Source organism: Corythoichthys intestinalis, chromosome 14 (genome assembly GCF_030265065.1).
Source record: "Corythoichthys intestinalis isolate RoL2023-P3 chromosome 14, ASM3026506v1, whole genome shotgun sequence".
Classification (NCBI taxonomy): domain Eukaryota; kingdom Metazoa; phylum Chordata; class Actinopteri; order Syngnathiformes; family Syngnathidae; genus Corythoichthys; species Corythoichthys intestinalis.
Genome location: NC_080408.1, coordinates 7,251,664 through 7,275,591, shown reverse-complemented (window position 1 = coordinate 7,275,591; position 23,928 = coordinate 7,251,664). Strand labels below are relative to the sequence as shown.

The following is a 23,928-nucleotide window of genomic DNA, read 5'->3' as shown; positions in this document are numbered from 1 at the left end:
CGATAATGAGTTAAAACAGGTGCCATTAATACAGGTAACAAGTGGAGCCTCGTTAGACCTCGTTAGAAGAAGTTAGACCTCCTTGACAGCCAGAAATCTTGCTTGTTTGTAGGTGACCAAATACTTATTTTCCACTCTAATTTGGAAATAAATTCTTTAAAAATCAAACAATGTGATTTTCTGTTTTTTTTCCCCACGTTCTGTCTCTCATGGTTGAGGTTTACCCATGTTGAAAATTACAGGCCTCTCTAATCTTTTCAAGAAGGAGAACTTGCACAATTGGTGGTTGACTAAATACTTATTTGCCCCACTGTATAAATATACACTTCTCTATTGAATTCTGTGGGCCATTATTTTATTGACTTGAACCCTCTCCCCTTCATACTTTTAGTCCTTCCACGTGATATACAGTGGAACAAGTACTGAGAAGCATGGAGAAAAAAGAGGGAAAATATACTAAGTAGGAGGGGTAAAAGGAAGAAAAAGACATTTAACACTGATAGAGTATTTGCATTTACAACCGGAGGGAATGTCTGTCCTGACAAGGGGAGTTTCAGTTACTGAAGTGTTTTCCATATGGTAAAACAACACTATCTCATATTTGATAGTGAGCATTTTACATACTGTCTGTGAAGTAACACATTTGGGAATATGTTTCTTTTGTAAAGTAGGGGGTAAAGTAACCTAATTACTTTTGGGGAGAAGTAATTTGTAACTGTAATTAATTACTTTTTTAAAGTAAGATTAACAACACGAAGACTAATAAAAATTTTCGTCCAAAAGACTAAGAAGAAAATTAAAAGGGCTGCCAAAAACAACACTGTCTGCTACCCAATAATATTGGACAATGCTACTACTTACACACAGGTGGAGACAATCTCCATGATTGGAAAAAATATGAGCAGGAAATAAAGGTGAAACAAGGAAGAGCGTCACTACCAAAATAAAAGCAGACAAGCCTAAATGAAAAAAACACACGACAAGATGAGACTAGTGCTGAATACTGTATTGCACTTGCAGTACAGAATGTGGAAATGCTTTAATAAAGAAAGGGGAGCGAAAAGAGCAACTGATACAAACAGTAGAGATGTCCCGATCGGTCAAAGTATCGGAATCGGCAAAAAAATATCGGCCATGCCTTTTTTTAATATATGTATATTTTTTAATTAAATTGTTTTCTAATTGTATTTAACGTTACAGACATAATATGTTACACTCATCCAGAGTGTTTAGTTTAGGCTTAAGGTAGGGTTATCAATTTATCCCGACAATGTCAGTAATAAATTTTTTTTTAAATGTATCACGTTAATAAATTTAACGCAAATAATGCATGCGCTGCACTACCCACTCACGCATTGACGCGCTCAATCTGTAATGGCGTCGTTTTACCTATATAGAGAGATAAAAAGCAGCGTAAAATGAGTAGAGTGAATTTTGGCAACCTTTGGAGCCTTTTTTTAACTGGGTAGAGCATTTCAATCCCTCTCCCTACGATTAGAAATATCATGGGAAGCAATGTGGGGAAGCAAGGTAGCAATTGATCATTTTCTTAACACCTTAAGTTATTTCCCAACGCAGAGAAGATATATCCATTGGTAGCACTACGCACAGTCATGCTTCCACTTCCCATCATGCATTTGGGCATGCCTACAGTATCATTTACTGAAAGCTCAACAAATACACAAGATGGCAATATTTAGTCACAATCAGGGGCCGCGTTAACCAAATATTTTCCGTCGTTGACCGTTTTTTTAAAACGGTGACAGAAAAAACTGAAGTCCGTCCGTCATTTTGACAGGTTGCAATTCACACGCCAGACCACAGGGTGGCGAGTGAGCATATTAATTAGCTATTGTCTCTCTTAATGCATGACGTCGTTGGCTATTCTGTCAGAATATTGTAGCGTCACCGGGGTCTGGCGGCGGCACCATGATTGACACATCAACGCGAGGTTCTTATTGGTGCACCCGGTGTGCCAGCGCGTCATCCAATTGGTGGACTATATTGTGATTGCCGCCTGTGTATAGACCCCAATCACATGACGTCACAACTCCGCCCCCCTGACTGGAGCCGCCATATTGTCCGTCAGCTCGTCGTGTTTACACATTACCGCTACGTAGATGCCTCCTATTACGGCGTGTTTTCCTGCTCGTTAACATTAATAATCAAAATGGTGAAGGCGTGTGTGGCGGTTGGTTGCAGTAACAGAGAAGATAGACGGAGAGACTTGGAAGTTCTACCGTATTCTGAGAGACCCGAAGAGGAGAGCGAGATGGACTGCTGTAATTCGACAAGAAATCTGGGCACCAAATGATCACCACAGACTATGTAGTAGTCATTTTATATCTGGTAAGATGCATTTAATATATATTTAGAAGATTTTGGGCTGTCAACCACATTTAAGATCATTGTGTGACGTTGGTGATTGGGGTCTATATAGATGCCTCTTTTTCTTTGGGGCCGAGTTGTTGTTTTGTTGGTGTTGTTGGCGGTAAGCAGAGTAAAAAGAGGGAGAAAAATACCATGACTTCCGTGTCTAATTTTTCGCCGCCAAGCAAGCGTTACAATATTAATTAAAAATGAACGAAAACTAAATACTATTGAATATGTCATCATTATCATTTTAAAAATTTAAGTGACGGGTAAAAATAGATTATGACCGGATTTTTATGACCCTGTCAGTCAAAATGACAGACAACGAAAATGTCTAGCGCAACCTCTGGTCACAATATACAGTGGTACCTCTACATACGAAGTTAATCCGTTCCAGGACCTTGTTTGTAAGTCGAAATGGTCGTATGTCGAGCAGGATTTTCCCATAGGAATACATTATAATTCCATTAATTCGTTCCACAGCCCAAAAACCTTCACTAAATCCTTAAAAAATACTGCTGGTACTATTACAAATGGCAATTACACATAGCAAAACAAATAAATTACAAATAAAAATCGGAATAATAATAATAATAATAATAATAATAATAATAATAATAATTCCTGTATTAATGTAACGAATCGGGTTCTAATGTGGCGGACGTTTTTTGCTGACCCTGAACGCACCGCGGGGCTGACGTGCCGGAGACAGACCGGTGAGCTTGAGTTTCACTTTCACGTTGAATGTTTTCTTGAGAACACCGTCAATTGCGGCAGACAGAAGGTGTTTCTGTTTTGAATAAGTTGTGAAATAAATGATAAAAACGTGGCGAAGTTGGCGATTTCTCTGGAGATGTTACCACAATAAGAATTGTCAGCTTAACTTATAAAGACTGGCGAACGATGGTCGGAGGAGGACCGTGGAGATGTATTGTTGAGCCATTTCACGGATGCCCACCCTACGCTCATATTTTTCTGTCATTTGCATCTTCATTTAGAAGGTAAGCGTTAACTTTTTCCTTGTTTCACCACCTGTATCAACCTTTTCTGAAACCAGTGTTGATTTGTCACACAAGAAAATCCGCCGTGCATTCGTCTGCGGTGCTGCCATTGTCGTCGTATTTCGAGCATGTCGTCGGATGTAGAAACAAATGGCGAGTCAAATTTTACGTCGGATGTCGAAAAGTTCGTGTGTCGAAGCGATCGTATGCAGAGGTACCACTGTACAAAGTCACAAGTCTTTCTATCCGTGAATCCTTCTCACAGAAAGAGTGTTAATAATGTAAATGCCATCTTGAGGATTTATTGTCAAAATAAACAAATACAGTACTTATGTACTGTATGTTGAATGTATATATTCGTCCGAGTTTTATTCATTTTTTTCTTAATGCATTGCCAAAATGTATACGATCGGGAAAAATTATCGGGAATGATTGGAATTGAATCGGGAGCAAAAAAAAAGCAATTGGATCGGGAAATATCGGGATCGGCAGATACTCAAACTAAAACGATCGGGATCGGATCGGGAGCAAAAAAACATGATCAGAACAACCCTAACAAACAGACTCATGTAAAGAATGGGCCTTGATAGAAGAGCACAGCTGTCGCCGAGCACTGACATGACAAGCACCAGACCTATTTTTGTGCAACTGTGGGGATCATAGAGAGTACAGAGGTGTGGTTGTGTCTGAGTGCACTTCCATTCAGAACATAGGTTACCACTAAGTGTGCAGTCTGTCATACAATCCTAACTTCTGTAAAGTACTGAACATTTCCCTCTGCGAACGATGCTAAAACAACCTGAAAATGCCTGCAAGCAAATAGTCTTGTTTACAAATTACAAGACACATTCGAGTTCATGTGCATCAGTCTCACAGCTTAAATGGGAAATTACAAGAGGAAATTGAAAATAGAATGAGGATATGCCTGACAAGGAACTGAATCACTGTATGTGGGAACCATCAACCACAAAGACGGCAAAGTACATAGAACTAAAAAGGGGACAATGAAAGAGCATTTCAAACAGAGTTGGCATCTACAGTAAAGTAGAAAACTTAAAAAAAAACAAAATCTTCACTCATAAAAGAGAAAAATGCGCACGTGCACGACGGAGACAGGAAGTAGTCGCAGACATGAACCTCCTTCTGGGAGATAAAGGAATGTGTCTCTTCAGGATAAATGTGTATTTGCGTGTAAATTTGGGTGTACTGCGTAATCACTAACTGTGTCACGGAATCATGTTTGGTGTGTAAATAGAGCAGAGTTTGTGTGTAACTCTACAATCTATTTCGAAATGAAGAGTAAACACAACTGAGTGGCTGTAGTACCTTCTAAAACAACAGTTCATAAATTAACTAAACTGCGTTTCGAGTTCATTACTGACTTTTACAACAGAACGTGACTGTAGTGATTCTGGTACCGACCTGTTATTTTTTATCTAATTCATTATGGTTTAACATTAGGCATGTGAAAATACAGTAGTATGAAAAAGTGAACCTTTTGGAATTTCTCACATTTCTGCATTAAATCACCATCAAATGTAATCGGATCTTTACAAAATCACACAGATGAAAAAACTGCTTCAACTAAAACCACCCAAACATTTGCAGGTTTTCATATTTTAATGAGGATAGCATGCAAACAATGACAGAAGGGGGAAAAATAAGTTGGTGAACCATCACATTTCATATTTGTGTCCCCCCTTTGGCAGCAATAACTTCAAACAGACGCTTTCTGTAGCTGCAGATCAGTCTGGCACATGGATCAGGACTAATCTTGGCACATTTTCTCTACAAAACTGCAGTAGTTCAGTCAGATTCCTGGGTTGTCTGGCATGAATCACTGTCTTTAGGTCATGCCACGGCATCTCAATGGGGTTCAAGTCTATTTTGTTGTATTTTGTTCTTCTGAAACCATTCTGAAGTTGATTTACTTCTGTGTTTTGGATCGTTGTCTTGTTGCAGCATCCATCCTCTTTTTAGCTTCAACTGTCTGTCAGGCGGCCTCAGGTTTTCTTGCAAAACATCCTGATAAACTTTTTAATTCATTCTTCCATCAATGATTGCAAGTTGTCCAGGCCCTGAGGAAGTTTTTACTTCTTCCTACTCCTTTTCGAATCTTATGTTTTGTTTGTATTCTTGTATATCCATAATGTGATGCATGTTTTCGAAATAAAATTCAATCAATCAATCAATCAATCAATCAAGCAAAACAGCCCCAAATCATGATGCTTCCTCCACCATGCTTCACGGTGGGGATGAGGTGTTGATGTTGGTGAGCTGTTCCATTTTTCCTCCACACATTAGTTTTTCTCCCAAACAATTCAACTTTGGTTTCATCAGCCCACACAATTTTGCTGGATTTGCTGACTGTGTTCTTATGTGCTCAGTTTACGTACTAAGTTAATCACATGATGATAATAATAATAATTAAATAAAACCTCCCGACCCCCCCCCCCTCCTCCCAAAAAGAATTTCTCCTCGGATCTACGCAATTCACGTAGGTCGCCCTTTTTGACTTCAAAACGGCGAATTTCGCCGAAAGGTGAGAGATTTTCATGCCTGTATTATATTCAAAACATCAAATCAAAACACTAGGGTCTTTGGCCTTTTTTCCTCCATTCTACAGCATATGTCCTAGATGGCCTCCATTTAGCTCCATGCATTTCTTGAGGCGCTACTTCATTGGGTCTGGAGGACCCCCAGAAGACATTTGTCTTGGAGTCCATCAAGATGGAAGTGGGCTTCATCTAATGAAGTAGCCACCAAGCCCCTGCACTCTCCTAAGTGCACGGTGTGGGCTGCAATCTCGGCCAGAGGCATCATTGGACCAATCTTCATCGAAGAATCTGGCGCAGCAGTGAAAGTCACCAAGGAGCGGTATGTGGAGGTCGTCAAAACCTTCAAGAATGAGCTCCAGACCGTCTACCCGTCACTCATGAGCAAGTTCTGGTTCCAGCAAGACGGAGCAAGTTCTCACACCTCAAACCTGTCCCGAGATTGGCTGAAAGAGAACTTCGGAGGCCGAGTGATCAGTCTCAAGACTGATTCTGAGTGGGCACACCATAGCTCGGACCTAAGCCCCCCAGATTTTTTTCTTTGGGGCTATTTTAAGGACAGAGTCGACGCAAGAAAACCCAGAACCATCACGGAACTCAAGAAAGCCATCAGGGAGGAGATGAGAGCCATTACCAATTCAGTCTGTAAGAACGTCATGGACAACTTCCTGCTGCGCCTCACATATTCCCACAAAAAACAGCTAAATAAAGCTATAAACTAAATTATGAATGCATTAAAAAACATTAGCTCAAACAAAAACTTATCTCACGTTGGTTTTAACAGGGAGCAGTTGGATTCAGCCATGTGAAAAGAGGCAGACCAGAGGGCAGTGTATCCACCCTAATCAATAAGACTAAATGCAAACACTTTCAAAATAAACCATTACAACGCCACTTTAATTAAACGAATACTCGAAGCAACAAAATTTAATTAGAATATTTTTTGTCATCAAATACTCGAGTTAATCGATTAATCGTTGCAGCACTAGATTTTATGCAGGAATGTGAGAAATTCCAAAAGGTTCAGATACTTTTTCATACCACTGTAGCTTTTTTCTGTTTATTAGTTATTTTGTAGAATATCCTGGAATGCTTTCCTGACCCATATATCTATAATTGTTGTATTGTCATACCGTGAGATCATTGTTATCTTAAGCCTTGTATCACAAATCGTATCGTGAGGTACCCAGAAGTTTCCACCCCTAGTCAACATCATGCACACGTGTGTAACTTACACAAGTACAAAGCAACTTTCAGGCATGAGCAATGGGCACAGATCCAAGAAACTTGTGGTGCCCTTAAACAGAAATGTCCACCTGGCAGTATTAGAGACTGTAAATAGCACAGTGAGTAGAATGTGAGCTGGGATGGAGGATCAGGGTATCAGGTCACGTGTAAAAACAGTTCAGTCAAAGTGTTTTCACACTTACTTACACTTAGTCAATGGGAGTCAAATTCATGCCACTCTGGCTGGGTACATTATTTTCAAGTCAAACATTGACTAGGACAACCAAAAAAGTTCCAGTTGGCATTGATTCAATGCCTTGAGAAAAATGAATGAACAAGAATACTCACAGCAAATTAGAGGCATATTTTTACAACTCAAATTATTTATTATTTTTATATCATCATTGGAGCTGGATATTGATAGCGAACACAAACGCAATTTTAAAGATGACATATTGTCCCTACTCTTGACAAGGCGCCATCATTGTCATACACGACTGATAAGGAAAATGCAAGCCTTTGACGTATAGGACTGGAATTTAGTGTGACATCCTTTTTACCATCTAAAAGCAATGACAACTAGACCATTACTGTCAATCACAAAGCAGAACAGAAGTACATTTCAATCAAAAATTCCTTTACGGCTACGTGTTACGGCAGTATGTGGAACTTTTACACAGTATGTCTCCAAGGCGTGACTTGGATGGTAAAGTATATGACTTTACAGTTGTTTGCAATGTCTGGGGAAGCTTTTAGCAACTTTCCAAGAGGGTAATTTGCTCTGAGCAATAATTATTGTATTTATTTTCCGCTATGACTCATAATTAGGGATGTCCCGATCGCATATTTTTGCACCCGAGTCCCAGTCACCTGATTTAGAGAATCTGCCGATACAGAGTCCCGATCTGATACCGAAAAAAGTCTTTTTTATTTGAACAAAAGATTCAAACAGCAAGACAACGACCCTAAACATATGGCCAAATCTACACAGAAATGGTTCACCAGACACAAAATCAAGCTCTTCCCATAGCCATCTCAGTCCCCAGACCTTGTTTTGTTGGCAAAAGGGGGTTGTACAAAGTATTAACACCAGGGGTGCTAATAATTGTGACACACATTATTTGATGTCAAATAATTATTTCTTTATGTGGGATTTTTTCCCCAATGAATTAATGCACTTGTATTGAAGGTTGGATTTTTCCTCTTTTTTTCCATTAAGGTCCCATATTATTTGAAAAAAAAAAAAAATTATTACAAGCTAAAAAAACACATCGTAACCATGGGTGCCAATAATTATGGAGGGCACTGTATATTTAAACAATAATGACGTAGAAAAATGCTTGTCTTTATCAAATGCTTCATTGAGTGAGTCCACTCAAATCAGCTTACGCTGCTGAGAAAAGCCACTTACTTACACACGCACACAATGAGTTGCCACAGCATACTACCGCTAGTCTTTAACAAGCTAAACAATGATTGACGCATTCGGCGCCTTTGAAGGTAGCACTCCCAAGCTTCTCTGGCAAGATCAAAGCTTCAACATCTGTCAATCATCTTTAACTTTAGCAAGCAAACTCGAGTGCACTGCTGACCAAGAAAAGCATAAGGAGGAGGAGTGAGAGGATGTATGAGCATGGAGCAGAAAAACAAATATATTTTTTCAAAATTAAAAACCCGATCCTTTTCATCCGATTCCGATCCTCTGAAAAATGGTGCGATCGGGCCGATTTCCGACCGCATGATCGGATCGGGATATTCCTATCTCCCACTTCTGATATTAATGCTGCATTTACATTTTTGTTACCCTGACCGAGTTATTATAATGACAGTTGTGCTCACCTTGCCTAGCAGGACACCCATCTTGTGCCTCCATCGACCTTTATTCAATGAAGCCACTCTGATCCACAAGTTGAGCTGTGAGTTATACATCCACACGTCCCTGCTGTTGATGCGACCACCTGCAGAGGTGACAGAAGTGCGATTTAAAAAACGACCATACGGTAAATGAACTCTTTCAGTACCATTGACAAACACAAAAAAATCTACACATTCGTCCATACCAGTCAAAATGGACTGGATGTCTAGCGCTGCCAATGGCACTTTTGTGGGCATTTACAGATCACTACCTGGTCATTTTAGGGTTTTACAGGTCATTTCCTGTTGATGTTGAGTCCCTCTTTAGAAATTTTGGGAAATTCCCTAGGTCACTTCCTGTTCAGTAACCCAAAATTGACAGTAAGTGACCCGTAAACGCCCCAGAATCAACAGGAAGTGAACAAAAATGAACAGGAAATGACCAAAAATACCCAATAATGTACGCATTGGCTGCCACTGACGGCCATAGACATCCAGCAATGGAAGCAAAAGAACAAACGGCATTTAGCCGCTATTTCCTGTTGATTTTGAGTCAGTTAGTATTCATTTGGGGACATTCCTGAGCCACTTCCTTTTCAGTAACCCACACTCAAAAAGGAAGTGACCTGTAACTGCATCAAAAGCAACAGAAAATGACCCAAAAATGCCCAAAAATTAACTCATTGCTTGGGATTGACGGCCAAAGATCTCCGATCCTTTTGAACTGGACTATCCCTCCCACTTTAAACGAATTGGACGTCTACTAGTGAAAAACGCATTGAAATTGACAGCAGAAAAATGAAAAGAGTTTCTTTTTCTGTTTTTTCATTGAATTGTAAAATGATTTCATGACCTATGTCTCGAAAGTTGTTGTATCTCCAAATCGTGAAATAATCCCAATTGTTGCCTATTATCCTCAACCGTGTTGCACCGTGAGCCCTTATCACCGTCAACGGCAGCCAATGAGTTAAAAGTGAGTTAGAGCCTATCCCAGTGAACGCACTCCATAAAAGGGGTCCTTGGACTTAAAGACTTGTAGGCTCTAATAACACACAATTGTTCTCTTTTACTAAAATATATTATTAGAAACACATGAATTATTGCCATTGATTGAAAAATCTGCAATATTTAGTACAGGTTTTGACCTCTTGAGGGCGCCATATTTTATGTGTGCAATGCATGGTGGGGGTGATGATGTAGTTGGCCTGGACTGGAAGAATAGCTGTGCTAGCTAGCAAGCCAAGCTAGTATGACGACTGGCATGATTTTGTCAGATTCTGCTGCTGGTCGGATTGTTTTGCTACAGAGCTGTGGGATGAGTACCCAACGTCATACCTGCATCCAATTCCAGCTCATCAGCAGTGTCTTTAAACCGATCCTAGGCGGCTTGCTGAGATATTGACTTGCTGCCATTTGACAGTTTGTATTCTTGACCTCTTCGTTGCGAGTAGGATTTTTGCCCTGTTTTTTTTTTCATTTGTCTGCCGCCCTGGTTTTTGGAATCCTCTACCATGTGCAGGTATTTGAGTCCATTATTTGTTTTCAACTTGCTTTTACGGCCTTTCACTGCGGTTTTCACTGTTTTTTGTTTGTTTGTTTTTTTAATGCCAAACTGCTGTCACGGACCCTTTTTTGTGTCCCTTTTCACATGTTTTGTGTGTGTGTGTTCAATAAACCCTCGTACGCAATCCCTTTGCTATTGTTGTCTGCTTTGTGGTCAGGCATCACTTCTGCATTCGCGGACCGTTTTCTCGTCTTTTCAACTGAGGACTTGAGTTACTGATTGCAGCTAAGCGTGGTCTTGAAAGCACCCTCAATGCAGCGCCAGTGCGGAGTAGAGTAAAAAGAATCACGTTTGCTCACAACGTGTGTCACGTGCTTTAAGTACAAATAAAGTACATGACAGTCCTCGGATATCTCAATGTGCAAAAAAGGTGTCATTATTATGTGTTGGGCAGAAAATGATACGAATAGCCAGCAATTAAACTAAGCTTAAAACATTTATTCATTAGTTTTAGGTGTTGCTTATTCACTGGGAAGCAGGCTTCGGGAGCAAAATCTGTTAAGTCTGATGAATCTGAGAAGACTGGCAGAAGATCATCAATCTGGACTGCACTTTTAAGTGAAAAAAATAAGGTAAGGCAGCATTCTCTGGTCCAGGGGTCGCAGTAACCGAATATTTTCCGTCGTTGACCGATTTTTTAAAACGGTGACGGAAAAAACTGAAGTCAATCTGTCATTTTGACAGGTTGCAATTCACACCCCAGACCACAGGGTGGCGAGTGAGCATATTAATTAGCTATTGTCTCTCTTGATGCATGACGTCGCTGGCCTTACTCTGAAAAATGTCAAGGCAACTGAGTGTCCGAAGTTTCTTCAAAAGGCCCCAAAACGACGATGGTGTTGATAAAAGAGGTGAAAAAACAGGGACTGCACAAGCGGGCACGCAATTCAAGTCCATGCGCACCAGGAGGAAGGTGTAAGACTCCGTTCAGGCCACAGCAGGTGAACTGTTAATTTCATTGTTCCATATGTAGCCTACCTACTGGGGCCACAGTCAGCTGTTTTTGTCACTGCGGAGAAAAAGTTACATATTCATCTGCTTGATGTGGGATGGCACTGTGTGGATTCTCTGTTAAGCTTGTTCAGACAGAATATTAATTTAAAATGAATGAAAACTAAATACTATTGAATATGTTGAAGTGGTATGCAATGTTAGGAGTCTTGTTAGCTCGAATTGCTGTGTCCAGCCGCTGTAGCTCTGCTGCTCTCTGTGAACTCTCTATTCAAGCCGGAACGCGCGCGGCTCTTAAGTGTCTCTGTCACGTGACTGTGTCGTAGCCAGTAACGCGCTCGGCCAAATGGACACACAAGTACGGAAGGTGAATTATGCCAAACAAAGGGTCACCACAATGTCATTATCATCATTTTAAAAATCTAAGTGACGGGTAAGAATAGATTATGACCGGATTTTTATGACCCTGTCAGTCAAAATGACAGACAACGAAAAAGTCTACCGCAACCTCTGCTCTGGTCACTGAGACGACTCTGTAGAGGCAAACTGCATCAACGTTTTTATGTGCTGTGATGCACGGACTATCTGCAAAAATAATCATACTGCTGTGTTTCACTGTATACCCTAATCATATGTAAAGCACACACCAGCTTTGGATGCTAACAATCTCCATAATAATATTGGAATAAGTTAGATCACACAATTGTTTACCGTGAAGATCTGCAAATGCGATCGGACTAATCTTGGCCCATTCGTCTGTACAAAACTGCTGTAGTTCAGTCAGATTCCTGGGATGTCTGGCATGAATCACTGTCATGCCACGGCATCTCAATGGGGTTCAAGTCTATTTTGTTGTATTTTGTTCTTCTGAAACCATTCTGAAGTTGATTTACTTTTTGTGTTTTGGATCATTGTCTTGTTGCAGCATCCATCCTCTTTTTAGCTTCAACTGTCTGACAGACAGCCTCAGGTTTTCCTGCAAAACATCCGGATTAACTTTTGAATTCATTCTTCCATGAATGACTGCAAGCTGTCCAGGCCTTGAGGTAGCAAAACAGCCCCAAATCACGATGCTCCCTCCACCGTGCTTCACGGTGGGAATGAAGTGTTGATGTTGGTGAGCTGCACCATTTTTCCTCCACACATGACGTTGTGTGTTACTCCCAAACAATTCAACTTTTGGTTTCATCAGCCCACAAAATATTTTGCCAAAACTTCTGTGGAGTGTTCAATTGCCTTTTTGCAAACATTAAACGATGAAGAATATTTTTTTAGACAGCAGCGGCTTCCTCCGTGGAGTCCTCCCACGAACACCACTCTTGGCCATAGTTTTACATATGGTTGATATGTGCACAGAGATATTGGACTGAGGCAGTGATTTCTGTAAGTCTTTAGCAGACACTCTAGGGTTCTTTTTTACCTTTCTGAGTATTCTGCGCTGAAATCTTGGCGTCATCTTTTGTGGACGGCCACTCCTTCGGAGAGGAGCAACAGTACACTGTAAATGCTAACATTCAAATTAATTAAATGTGATAAGTGAACTAAACTCAATTTTCATCAACCTGTTGTGAACACTACTTTTAAATAAGTAAGTAGTAATTTGGGGTTGGAGAACTTGCTTAACTTGATATATCCCAGTTAAGTCAAATTAGAAAAAATAATTTCTTGTACCCAGTGTCCTTTGGGCGTTCTATCAGACATGCGCAGATCTGCCCTGCCCACTTTCGCGCTCTTTCCAACACCTTTCTCAGTTATTTTCGCCATTGTGGGTTTACTTGTCCTCAGCACACTGATTTGGTAAGTACATATTTTACTCTTTTGTAAACCGTCGATTTGTCTTGTTGTAGTGTAGTAGCCTGTGTGCTGCCAGGGAGGAGAAGTGTCAATTACATCAAATATCACCGCTAGCAAGCATGCTATATGACCGTGACAGGAACCTCATCATTTTCAGAAACAAATGTAGACTACAGTTTATGGTAGACTCCCATTTTATGCCGGCCGGCGTTTTGAATTCTTGACAGACGGGGCTCGTAACGTTTTTAGGCGATGGGAGAGGTTTTTAAAACCGATTTAAAACAGTTACCGAGCGGTTTTAAGTTAGCTAGACCGAGGGGAGGTTCGCTTCCTGTTTTAAAAATAAAAACACTAATTCTATCGTTAGCGGGTGTTTTATTTTGTGAAACTAACAGGAAGTGCCTTAATCACTACGGCTAGCTTGAGTAGCGCCGAATTTGCACGTTGTGGATCTAAACGGCTACTTTCTCACGTAAAAATGTTAGAAATGTCGATAAAGTGATTTATTTACAGAGTTAGTGCTAGAATTAAGTCAGCTTCAGCCTGTCTATTTCGGCTCAGGTAAGAGCTAAATGCACAGTCAGACCTTATGTGCGCCAACGTAATCGGTTCTTGCGTTGGAGCAGGGGTCCCCAAACTACGGCCCGCGGGCCGGCCGGATACGGCCCGCCTCCACAATTGGTCCGGCCCCCTGAAAATAGTGTTATTATTTCCTGGCTTTTTTCTGTGAAGAACCCAGACAGGGTTATTTGGTTATTATCTATTTAATTAATTGTGTTATTATTATTCATTATTATATGATATTATATTATGTTATAATTATTTTTATTTTATTTTGTTCCAAGAAGAATTCAGAAAGGGTTATTTAATTATGGCTTTCTGAAAAACAATAATTTTTTTACATTTAGGCACTGCTGCAATCGTCACACTTTTTCTGTTACAAACTGACCCGGCCCCTCATCAGAGAAGGGAAAAGTCATGTGGCCTTCACAGGAAAAGGTTTGGGGACCCCTGCTTTAGAGTGTTTGTCATCTGCCCTTCCATTTGCTTTTCTTCATGTGCAGTGCCCCCCCTCCATGTTTGATCAAACTGCACTGATAATTTGAAATTGTTTTAAAATGCATTAATCGCAAAAATCAGAGGACTAGATCACATTTCCCCCTGTTATTTCACCACTTTAACTTTGGTCTAACCTAATATAGGAATACAGATAGAAAGAGTGCAGAGATCACACTCGACGCCATAACAACCTGGTGTGTTTAAGGTTGGTCATTTATGTGCCTATATTTTGACATTGTTGCCTTAATTTTGTGTTCTTTTTCACCATCCCCCAATCAGGCTGAAGCAAATGGTCAAAAGTCCACACATACCTCAGTCTCAGCAATTACAGGTATGTTTCATACACTGATCAATGAATCATTTAATATTTGTATTTGTTTCATGGGTTGGGATAACAAACATGCATTAATGTTTTTACAGATGGATTAAGAAATTAATTGCACATCTCAATTTGAATGTTCAAAAATAATCAATAACTCATTGTTAAACATTTTAGTTTGTGAATATTAAAATAATTTATTGCAGATTTTAATTTGTGGTTAAAAATAATTGGACATTTTAATTTGTGACTGTTAAGAAAAAATTTAACTTTTTTTTTTTCTAACAAGTTCTCAATGCTGAAATTATCATGTCTTTTCAGGTCAACCAAAGCAGTATTCTCTAATGCAGTGGACTTGCAAGTACTGCACATTTTCTGCTGAAAAGAGCCTACTTGCTTAAGCATTACCGCTTAAAACATGGATACCACACTCGGACATCCCAACTCCCATGTCTTCATAAGGACTGCCTCTGCACATTTAAATCTTTTGATGCACTCAAAGTACACCTATCGACATGGCACTCTCAAAAAGATGCAGGCAAAAGTGGAGAAACTGCATTTGACCATCAGTTGTGCAACTTTGTGGAGCCCTGCTCAGAAGCAGACTTCTTTACCCATTTGTCTCAAATATTTTTTCACATTCAAACCTTTTTTTCTACAATTGTTTTTTTTTGTTTTTTTTAATTGAAGTGATTTTATTTTGAAAATATACATTTTTTGTTTGAAGCAACTTATTTTTGGATTGAATAATAAAGACACAAATGTCCTAGCCAAAATGTGGTCCAAACGCAGAATTACATCAATCAAAAAAGTTGTTTCAAAAAAAAAAAAAAAAAAAAGAATGAAATTTTTTAAAAAAATTTTCAATCAAAGAAAAATAGTTTTCAAACATATTTTTTGACTTACAAATTTATTTTTGCATTCAAACAAATTTTTTTGATTGACATGACTTTTTCTTTGATTGAAAAAAAAATAATATATATATACTAATTAAATATTTTTGAATAGAAATTACTTTTTTTTTTTTTTTTTTTTTGAGGAAAAAGCTTAATATGAAATTAGAATTTGAATAAAAATATGACACATATTCTTGGTAAGATTTTAGGTTTCTCAGGTGTATAACTCCAGTACACGTTTTGCATTTACTCTTTTAGTGATGTGAAAAAAACAAAGTATCTTGTTTACTGTATCAGGTGTTAAAGTGAAATTTGAAGTTGAACTGAGTTGTGTGTTTTAAAAGGAGTTCTGTATTTTTATGTTTATTTTATCACTGCTGCACAGTTTAAACCATGGCACAATGTTGATTGTAGTTCCAGTTTTGATCACTAATATTGTTGGAGAAATCAGAACTGTTAGCTTTACCAGAGCTCAAGCTCATGTTGTAATGGGAAACTAGTTTGACGCCATGTCTTCAATGCTGAGTTAATGTCCTGAAATTATGATAATAGGATCTCGCCTGTTAGTCTTTGGAAATTACAGGATAGGAGTGGACATTGATGCAGTTCAGGTATTATTCAGTAATTTCTGTAGCAAAAGGTTATTTTAGGTACTTATACTTTGTATGAGGTGCAAAATGTTTGCAAAAGTAGGTTTATAATTAATCCACTGATTGTTCATTGATACTGAGCATTAACCAAACACCGTTCAGCCTGCCAGGAGCCTGTGTCTCTCATTAAATGCACTTTTGAGCATTTTAAAGTAAATTTTAATTCCATTGAATTAATCCAATGAGTGTTCTCCATTTTTTGTGTTTTGGGGGTCATTACTGTTAGATAATGTGTTTTTAATGAAATTAGTATGTGCAGATGTAATTTCTATTGTGGAATTCTTTTAGGTCAAGAAAATTAAGTTGACCTGAATATGATGGGAGTACTGTACACTCAAAATAAACAAGTTACTGTAATCCAGTTATTTTAGTTAGTTTGAGTACTGCCAACTCAATAAAAACAAGTGACTATAATCCAAATGTTTTAAGTTAATTTGTGTACTGCCAACTCACAATAATAAAGTTAATCAAATCTAATTCATCTAAGTCAACATAAATTATTTTTTTTAAGGCAGCAAGTTTGCATATATTTTTTTAGTAAAGTCAACTTTTAATATTTTACAGTGTACCAAACTCTCTCCATTTATAGACAACTTCTCTGACTATCGGTTGATGAACATCCAGACTTTTAGAGATGGTTTTGTATCCTCTCCCAGCTTTATACAAATAAACAATCCTTGATTGCAGGACTTCAGACAGCTCCTTTGACCGAGCCATGATGCACATCAGACAATGCCTTTCATCAAGACAATTCTAACCAGGTGTGTGTTTTACAGTGGGCAGGGCAGCTTCAAACCACTCATCAGTGATTGGGCACACACCTGACTTAAATTGTTTGGTAAAAATGGTTTCAATTGCTCTTTAAGTCTTCTTAGGAAGAGGTTTCACTAACTTATTTCCCCTCCTTCTGTCATTGTTTGCATGCTATCCTCATTAAAATATGAAAACCTATAAATGTTTAGCGTGGTTTTGGTTAAAGCAGACACTGTTTTTACATCTGTGTGATTTTGACAAAGATTTGCCCACATTTGATTGTGATTTTATGCAGAAATGTGAGAAATTCACAAATTTTCAGATAAAGCACACACCAGCTTTGGATGCTAACAATCTCCATAATAGTATTGGAATAAGTTGGAGCACACAATAGTTTACCGTGAAGATCTGCAAACATTTCTTTGACATCAGACACTCCTGCTCCATCACTAAAGCAGGTGAGTGATGCATTTAGCGAACTTGACACATGAACTAGAGCTGGGAATCTTTGGGCACCTAATGATTCGATTACGATAACAATTCAGAGGCTCCAATTCGATTATAAAACGATTATTGATGCACCCCCCTCCTTTTTATTTTTTATTTTTTTTAATGTTTTGTACATTAGTTCCAAAATTGTTCAAAAATCCTCTCAGGCTAAACCAAACTGCTATTTCAGTATCAAGTTAACACATAACAGTAAACAAATATACAAAAATAACAGTAAATAATATACTCCAGTCCCCATTCTGTATCAGCAGCTTTAAACTACATTCAATTAATAACCGTTACAGTTGTTAAAGTTGCTCCCGTTATTTCATAATTTCCCTTCTGTCTACTTTTGACATGTCAAAGTTTTAAAACGGTTTCATCATTTAAAGATGGATTCAAGACTTTTGCCGATTTAGGAGTATTTTAGATAAAAAGTTAGATTCGCTACAACAGAGCCTTCTAGAGAAGTCTACTCCTTTAAGATGGCGGCTGTTTACTAACGCCGGCAAGTCCGTCATTTCGCATCTCTGTTCAATAATACATGTTCTAACACCGCCGTCGTCTGTCATTTTGCATCTAGTTCTACATATATATGATATCTAATGTAGCCGTTTGTTTGTAGCAACTAGCAACCGGGCGTTGTTTGTAGCGGCTGTCGGCCGCAGTCAAGTATAATTGTTTTTTTTTATCTAGCGGCATGAGTTGAACATGATATTTACTCTCGGTCCGTTCCTCATAGCGTCCCAAAGATTGCGCTGACTGTGTTTTACTTCCGCTTTACCTGGTATAATTCAATAATCGTAATTTGAATGTTTGTGAATCGTTCTCGAATCTTCCACGGCCGAATCGCGAATAATCTAAGAATCGGAAATTTCGCACGCCTCTAACATAAACGCTACCCTGGTCTCATCCTGTCTTTCCTCTTTATTTTGCTTTTGCTGCTTGTTTTGTGAAATATCGACAGGGTTGTCCTACTCATTAATGTTCCGCTCGGGTTCAAATTGGAAGGGCAGATCCGACGACATGTTTAAGTAGTTAAAGAGTGACACTGTGGAAGTCCAGCAGCGTGGCCAAGTTATGTCACCGCTCAAGAGTGCATTGTGTTGTCAATAACAATGGCGACCCACTAGTTAAACTAATTTAAAAAAAATTTATTAAAACGAATACATTAAGAGGGGTTTTAATATTAAATGTCAGTAAAGTTATAATAATTTATCTTTTAAGAACTACGTCTTTCTGTGCGTGGTTCCCTTTAATAAATAGGGCAAAAGTCTTGAACAAATTATGATTTCATGTAAGAATGCATCTTTCTGTGCTTAATTACAGTGTCTTTTGTGAAACGGGACAAGACAAAATTAAAGAGTCAGACAGTCTATTGCCCTGAAGTCTTGTGGGTTTCAACAATTCACATCACGTTATGAGGATATGCAGTTCGACCACAAAGGCATCTTTGTAATCTTGGAAAACTGTTTTGAAAAGTGCTATAATCTGCAGACACGGCATGGTGCATTTTTTCTCATTAAAATCTCAGTTGGTGTTGGGAAAGACCACTGTAGTTAATCACCAATGAAAACCCGCAAAGTGACTATGTGAAACCATTTGGAATGCTGACAGTTATGGGATCTTATACTTGGTTCAGGATGAAGACGGTTTCTGTTGCCTGAGGAAGTAACTGTAAGATCGGGGTGTGAGCTAGGCAACGGTAGTATGTAAATGTACAGTTATTTTCAAAATGATTCAACCCCCATTGCCCTATAGTGTTGTGACAAGTCTGACTTTTATTTTTTTGCTCATTCATAAACAGAACAAACTAGGACTTTCGTGCAATACAGACAAATGCAATTGTCGATTTTACAAGTGATTATTGATAGCATAGGATAGGGGAAAATATCAGACTAAAACACACTACAGTGCGGGTTGATTAAGTTTGAGTTCGTTTGACTGGAATGGACGTCAAGCACCGTCAATGGCACTGAAAACAGCATTTAAAGCCAGTCATTTGTGGGCATTTACAGGTCACTTCCTGCTCATTTTAGGGCATTTTCAGGTTAGCTCCTGTTAATTTCAAGTCACTTGCTATTTTAAGTCACTTCTTTTTAAGTAACCCAAAATCAACATGGAGTGACCTGTAAATGCTTCAAAAAGAAAAGGAAGTGACCAAAAATTAACAGGAAATGACGTGAAAAGTCCCAAAATCCATTTTGGATTGGACGTCTACGAGTGATAAACTAATTCCAATTAATAGCAGATGGATGAAAATAGCTAGTTTTTCTGTGTATTATTTGAATAGTAATACAGTGGGGCAAATAAGTATTTAGTCAACCACTAATTGTGCAAGTTCTCCCACTTGAAAATATTAGAGAGGCCTGTAATTGTCAACATGGGTAAACCTCAACCATGAGAGACAGAATGTGAAAAAAAGAACAGAAAATCACTGTTTGATTTTTAAAGGATTTATTTGCAAATCATGGTGGAAAATAAGTATTTAGGCAATACCAAAAGTTCATTTCAATACGTTGTTATGTACCCTTTGTTGGCAATAACCGAGGCCAAACGTTTTCTGTAACTCTTCACAAGCTTTTCACACACTGTTGCTGGTATTTTGGCCCATTCCTCCATGCAGATCTCCTCTAGAGCAGTGATGTTTTGAGGCTGTCCTTGGGCAACGCGGACTTTGCACTCCCTCCACAGATTTTCTATGGGGTTGAGATCTGGAGACTGGCTAGGCCACTCCAGGACCTTGAAATGCTTGTTACGAAGCCACTGCTTTGTTGCCCTGGCTGTGTGTTTGGGATCATTGTCATTCTGAAAGACCCAGCCACGTCTCATCTTCAATGCCCTTGCTGATGGAAGGAGATTTTCACTCAAAATCTCTCAATACATGGCCCCATTCATTCTTTCCTTTACACAGATCAGTCGTCCTGGTCCCTTTGCAGAAAAACAGCCCCAAAGCATGATTTTTTTCACCCCTATAATTGATAGTGGGTATAGTGTTCTTCAGATGCAATTCAGTATTCTTTCTACTCCAAACATGAGAACCCGTGTTTCTACCAAAAAGTTCTATTTTGGTTTCATCTACTCCATAGCACATTCTCCCAGTCCTCTTCTGATCATCCAAATGCTCTCAAGCAAACCACAGACGGGCCTGGACGTGAACTTTCTTCAGCAGGGGGACACGTCTGGCAGTGCAGGATTTGAGTCCCTGGCGGAGCATTGTGTGACTGATAGGAGCCTTTGTTACTGTGGTTCCAGCTCTCTGTAGGTCATTCACTAGGTCTCCCCGTGTGGTTCTGGGATTATTGCTCACCGTTCTTGTTATCATCTTGACGCCACGGGGTGAGATCTTGCATGGAGCCCCAGATCGAGGGAGATTATAAGTGGTCTTGTATGTCTTTCATTTTCTAATAATTGCTCCCACAGTTGATTTCTTTACACCAAGCGTTCTCCCTATTGCAGATTCAGTCTTCCCAGCCTGGTGCAGGTCTACAATTTTGTCTCTGGTGTCCTTTGACAGCACTTTGGTCTTGGCCATAGTGGAGTTTGGAGTGTGACTGACTGAGTTGTGGACAGGTGTCTTTTATACCGATAATGAGTTAAAACAGGTGCCATTAATCCAGGTAATGAGTGGAGCCTCATTAGACCTCGTTAGAAGAAGTTAGACCTCTTTGACAGCCAGAAATCTTGCTTGTTTGTAGGTGACCAGATACTTATTTTCCACTCTAATTTGGAAATAAATTATTTAAAAATCAAAAAATGTGATTTTCTGTTTTTTTTCCACATTCTGTCTCTCATGGTTGAGGTTTACCCATGTTGAAAATTAAAGGCCTCTCTAATCTTTTCAAGCAGGAGAACTTGCACAATTGGTGGTTGACTAAATACTTATTTTCCCCACTGTATATTGTAGAATGATTTCCTCACCCGTGTATCGATAATTATTGTATCACCATATCAAGAGTAACCCTGAGCGATAAAACAATAACAATAATTATCATCATATAATTTTTGTCAACAGAAAAAAAAAAAAAAAAAAAAAGTCAATAAAAGTCGATAGATTTAAACTGTAATCACCCCACCCGAGCAACTGAAAAGGGGGGGCACTGTTGCGGCGTGAACGTGAGCTCTGAGAGGGTTTTCAGTACATGAGGGAACATTCCCTGTCACAGAGCATCATTAAAACCTAATACTATGGACAAACCTATTTTTCCTGGCCCGTAACTTTTAAACCAATGGCTTTCTTGTTTATCTCTCACTTTTTCAAAACTGAACATTTTCTTTTGTCTATTTATTTTCTTGACGTTGTCAGACACCTTAAAGGGGAAGTTCAGAATTTTTACATTAGGTTTTATTAGTCGGTAGAGTTGATTTCAACAAATCCCGTGCAGTTAGTTAGTTACTTATTAGCTTCAGGGCTCCGGAGTGGCTAGGCTAGCATGAGTCAATGGGACCGTCTTACCATGCCACTAAAAAAACAACATATGCACGCGTGAAAATTACCGATGACCCATGCAATCAATAGTGTTGGCTATGTTTTCAGGATGAAGTTACTAAAACTTACCATTGCATGTCAATAACTGTAGTATGAACAGCAACATTTGTAAACCAGCAACTCTCTAAGTAACATGCTGCAAAGCGGAGTGATATTTTCTCCACTAGTGTGTTTATGTCGTAGTCAGCGGCAAGTATCTACAGTTTGTATTGTTCCTAGTTCTTAATAGGAGATTTGGGAAACTCTCACATGCCCATTTCTTCTGTCTGTTTCCACAGCCTCTTAATGTACTATGTTACCCTTCTTCAGTCAAGACTCCCTAGACTGATGATGCATTCTAGGAAGGTTAGAAGTCGGAGTTTCCAACCTCCGACAAGGAAAAATAACATTGGAACGCCACTCGAACTGGCACTAGTCGCAAAGCCCCAACTTCACAAGTTGCTTCCATCAGACGTCACTCGACAAAATACGCGACTGACTAATTAAACTGCTAACTCGAAGATTAAGCCTAATGTAAAAAACTGAACTTCCACTTTAAGACTTCATGCACAAAAGGCTTTCACATGTTGCTGAGTGTAAATTAAAATTAGTATATCTCTTTATGGTTAAGTTTGGGGGGGATTGCATGTTTACCTCAGATTGTGTGCAATGTTCTGCATTTTGTTCTCATATTTGTGAAATGATGTGTAGTAGTTTGTCACCATGGATGAATCTTTGTTCTGACATTAACCCTTAGATGCATAAGTGGGTCAAAAATGACCCGGTGAAGTTGTTTTCATGAGATATCTTCGGAATGAAAAATTGTTATCAATTCATATTCCAGGTATTGCTCAAAAACATGTTTTTGATATAATGCCATTCAAATTTTTGATGAACTTTTTATACATTTGAAGAAATTGTCATTTTTGTATTACTACCCTAAGCTTCCACAAATGGGTCAAAAATGACCCACATGCATTTTCTATGGAATCCAATGTGAATCTTTCATTCTTATCAACTTTGGCTGTCAAGAATAAATTTACCCTGGACCACACAGACAAGGTATGTAAAAAGTGACATCCTTTAAGAAGATTATTTTACACAATAAGAGTTGATACGTGTACTGTAAGTATTATGTCCATATAGTCTTTTGTGTGTGTGTGTGTCTTTCATGACTCTTTAATATTATTTATCAACAAATTAACCTACTTCATAACTAGCTAGCTAACTAAGGCTAGGTTCATACTGCTGGTCCTAATGCACAATTTCGATTTTTTGTCATATCAGTTTTTTTGGCGTAACCGTTCAGACTGCCTTTGTCCATTGAGCCTGTTCAAGTATCACACATGCGCTCTAATTCGCAGTCCGAGATGCGCTGAGCAAACTGGCCTGCATGTGCAAGAGCATTGGAGCAGAGAGAAAACCGAGCATTGTCAGGCTTATTCTCAACCCATTCTATTTTTTTTATGACTGTTGCCAAGCCCGCTCCTTCCCCAAAAGCCGCATTCAAGCTAGGCACTAACGCTAATGCACAGCTGCATCACTACCGTAGCACCCTGACGCTCTCACTCTTTGCTGATGTTAATTGCTGCATGAGTTCCAGTTTGGGGGACTTGACAGTTCGGACTGCAGCGACATTCTGGAAAAATGTGGCCCGGATGGGATTTTAACCACATACGAAAGTGACCTGGATCGAATTTGAAAATGGTGCACTTTTTTGCGACTTTTCCTGTTCAGTCGAGTCGGAAAAACATGAAAAAAATGGGATTTGTGCTAGATTTACAGCTAAAATGGTCCTACAGATGTTGGATGATGGAGAGGCAGTGACAAGGTTGGACTCAAGTGTCCGAAATTTCTGATGATGAGGACCCAGACTATTGTCCAGGTGGCAGTGGCAGTTGTCCACCTGGAAATTCAACTGAACAGGATCAATCTGACTCATAAGATTCCCCTTATGTGTCCTCTGAAGAAGAAA

The 23,928-nt window shown here is 39.0% G+C and overlaps 1 protein-coding gene across 1 annotated transcript in view; it reads right to left on the bottom strand.

Moving 5' to 3' along the window:
* klhl24a (kelch-like family member 24a) overlaps window positions 1–23,928 on the bottom strand; it is a 58,861-nt gene that overhangs the window by 9,984 nt on the left and 24,949 nt on the right. Inside the window, exon 5 of the mRNA XM_057857313.1 lies at window positions 8,996–9,114. Within this exon, the coding sequence (XP_057713296.1) occupies window positions 8,996–9,114 (119 nt within the window). The remainder of the gene's footprint in view (window positions 1–8,995; window positions 9,115–23,928) is intronic.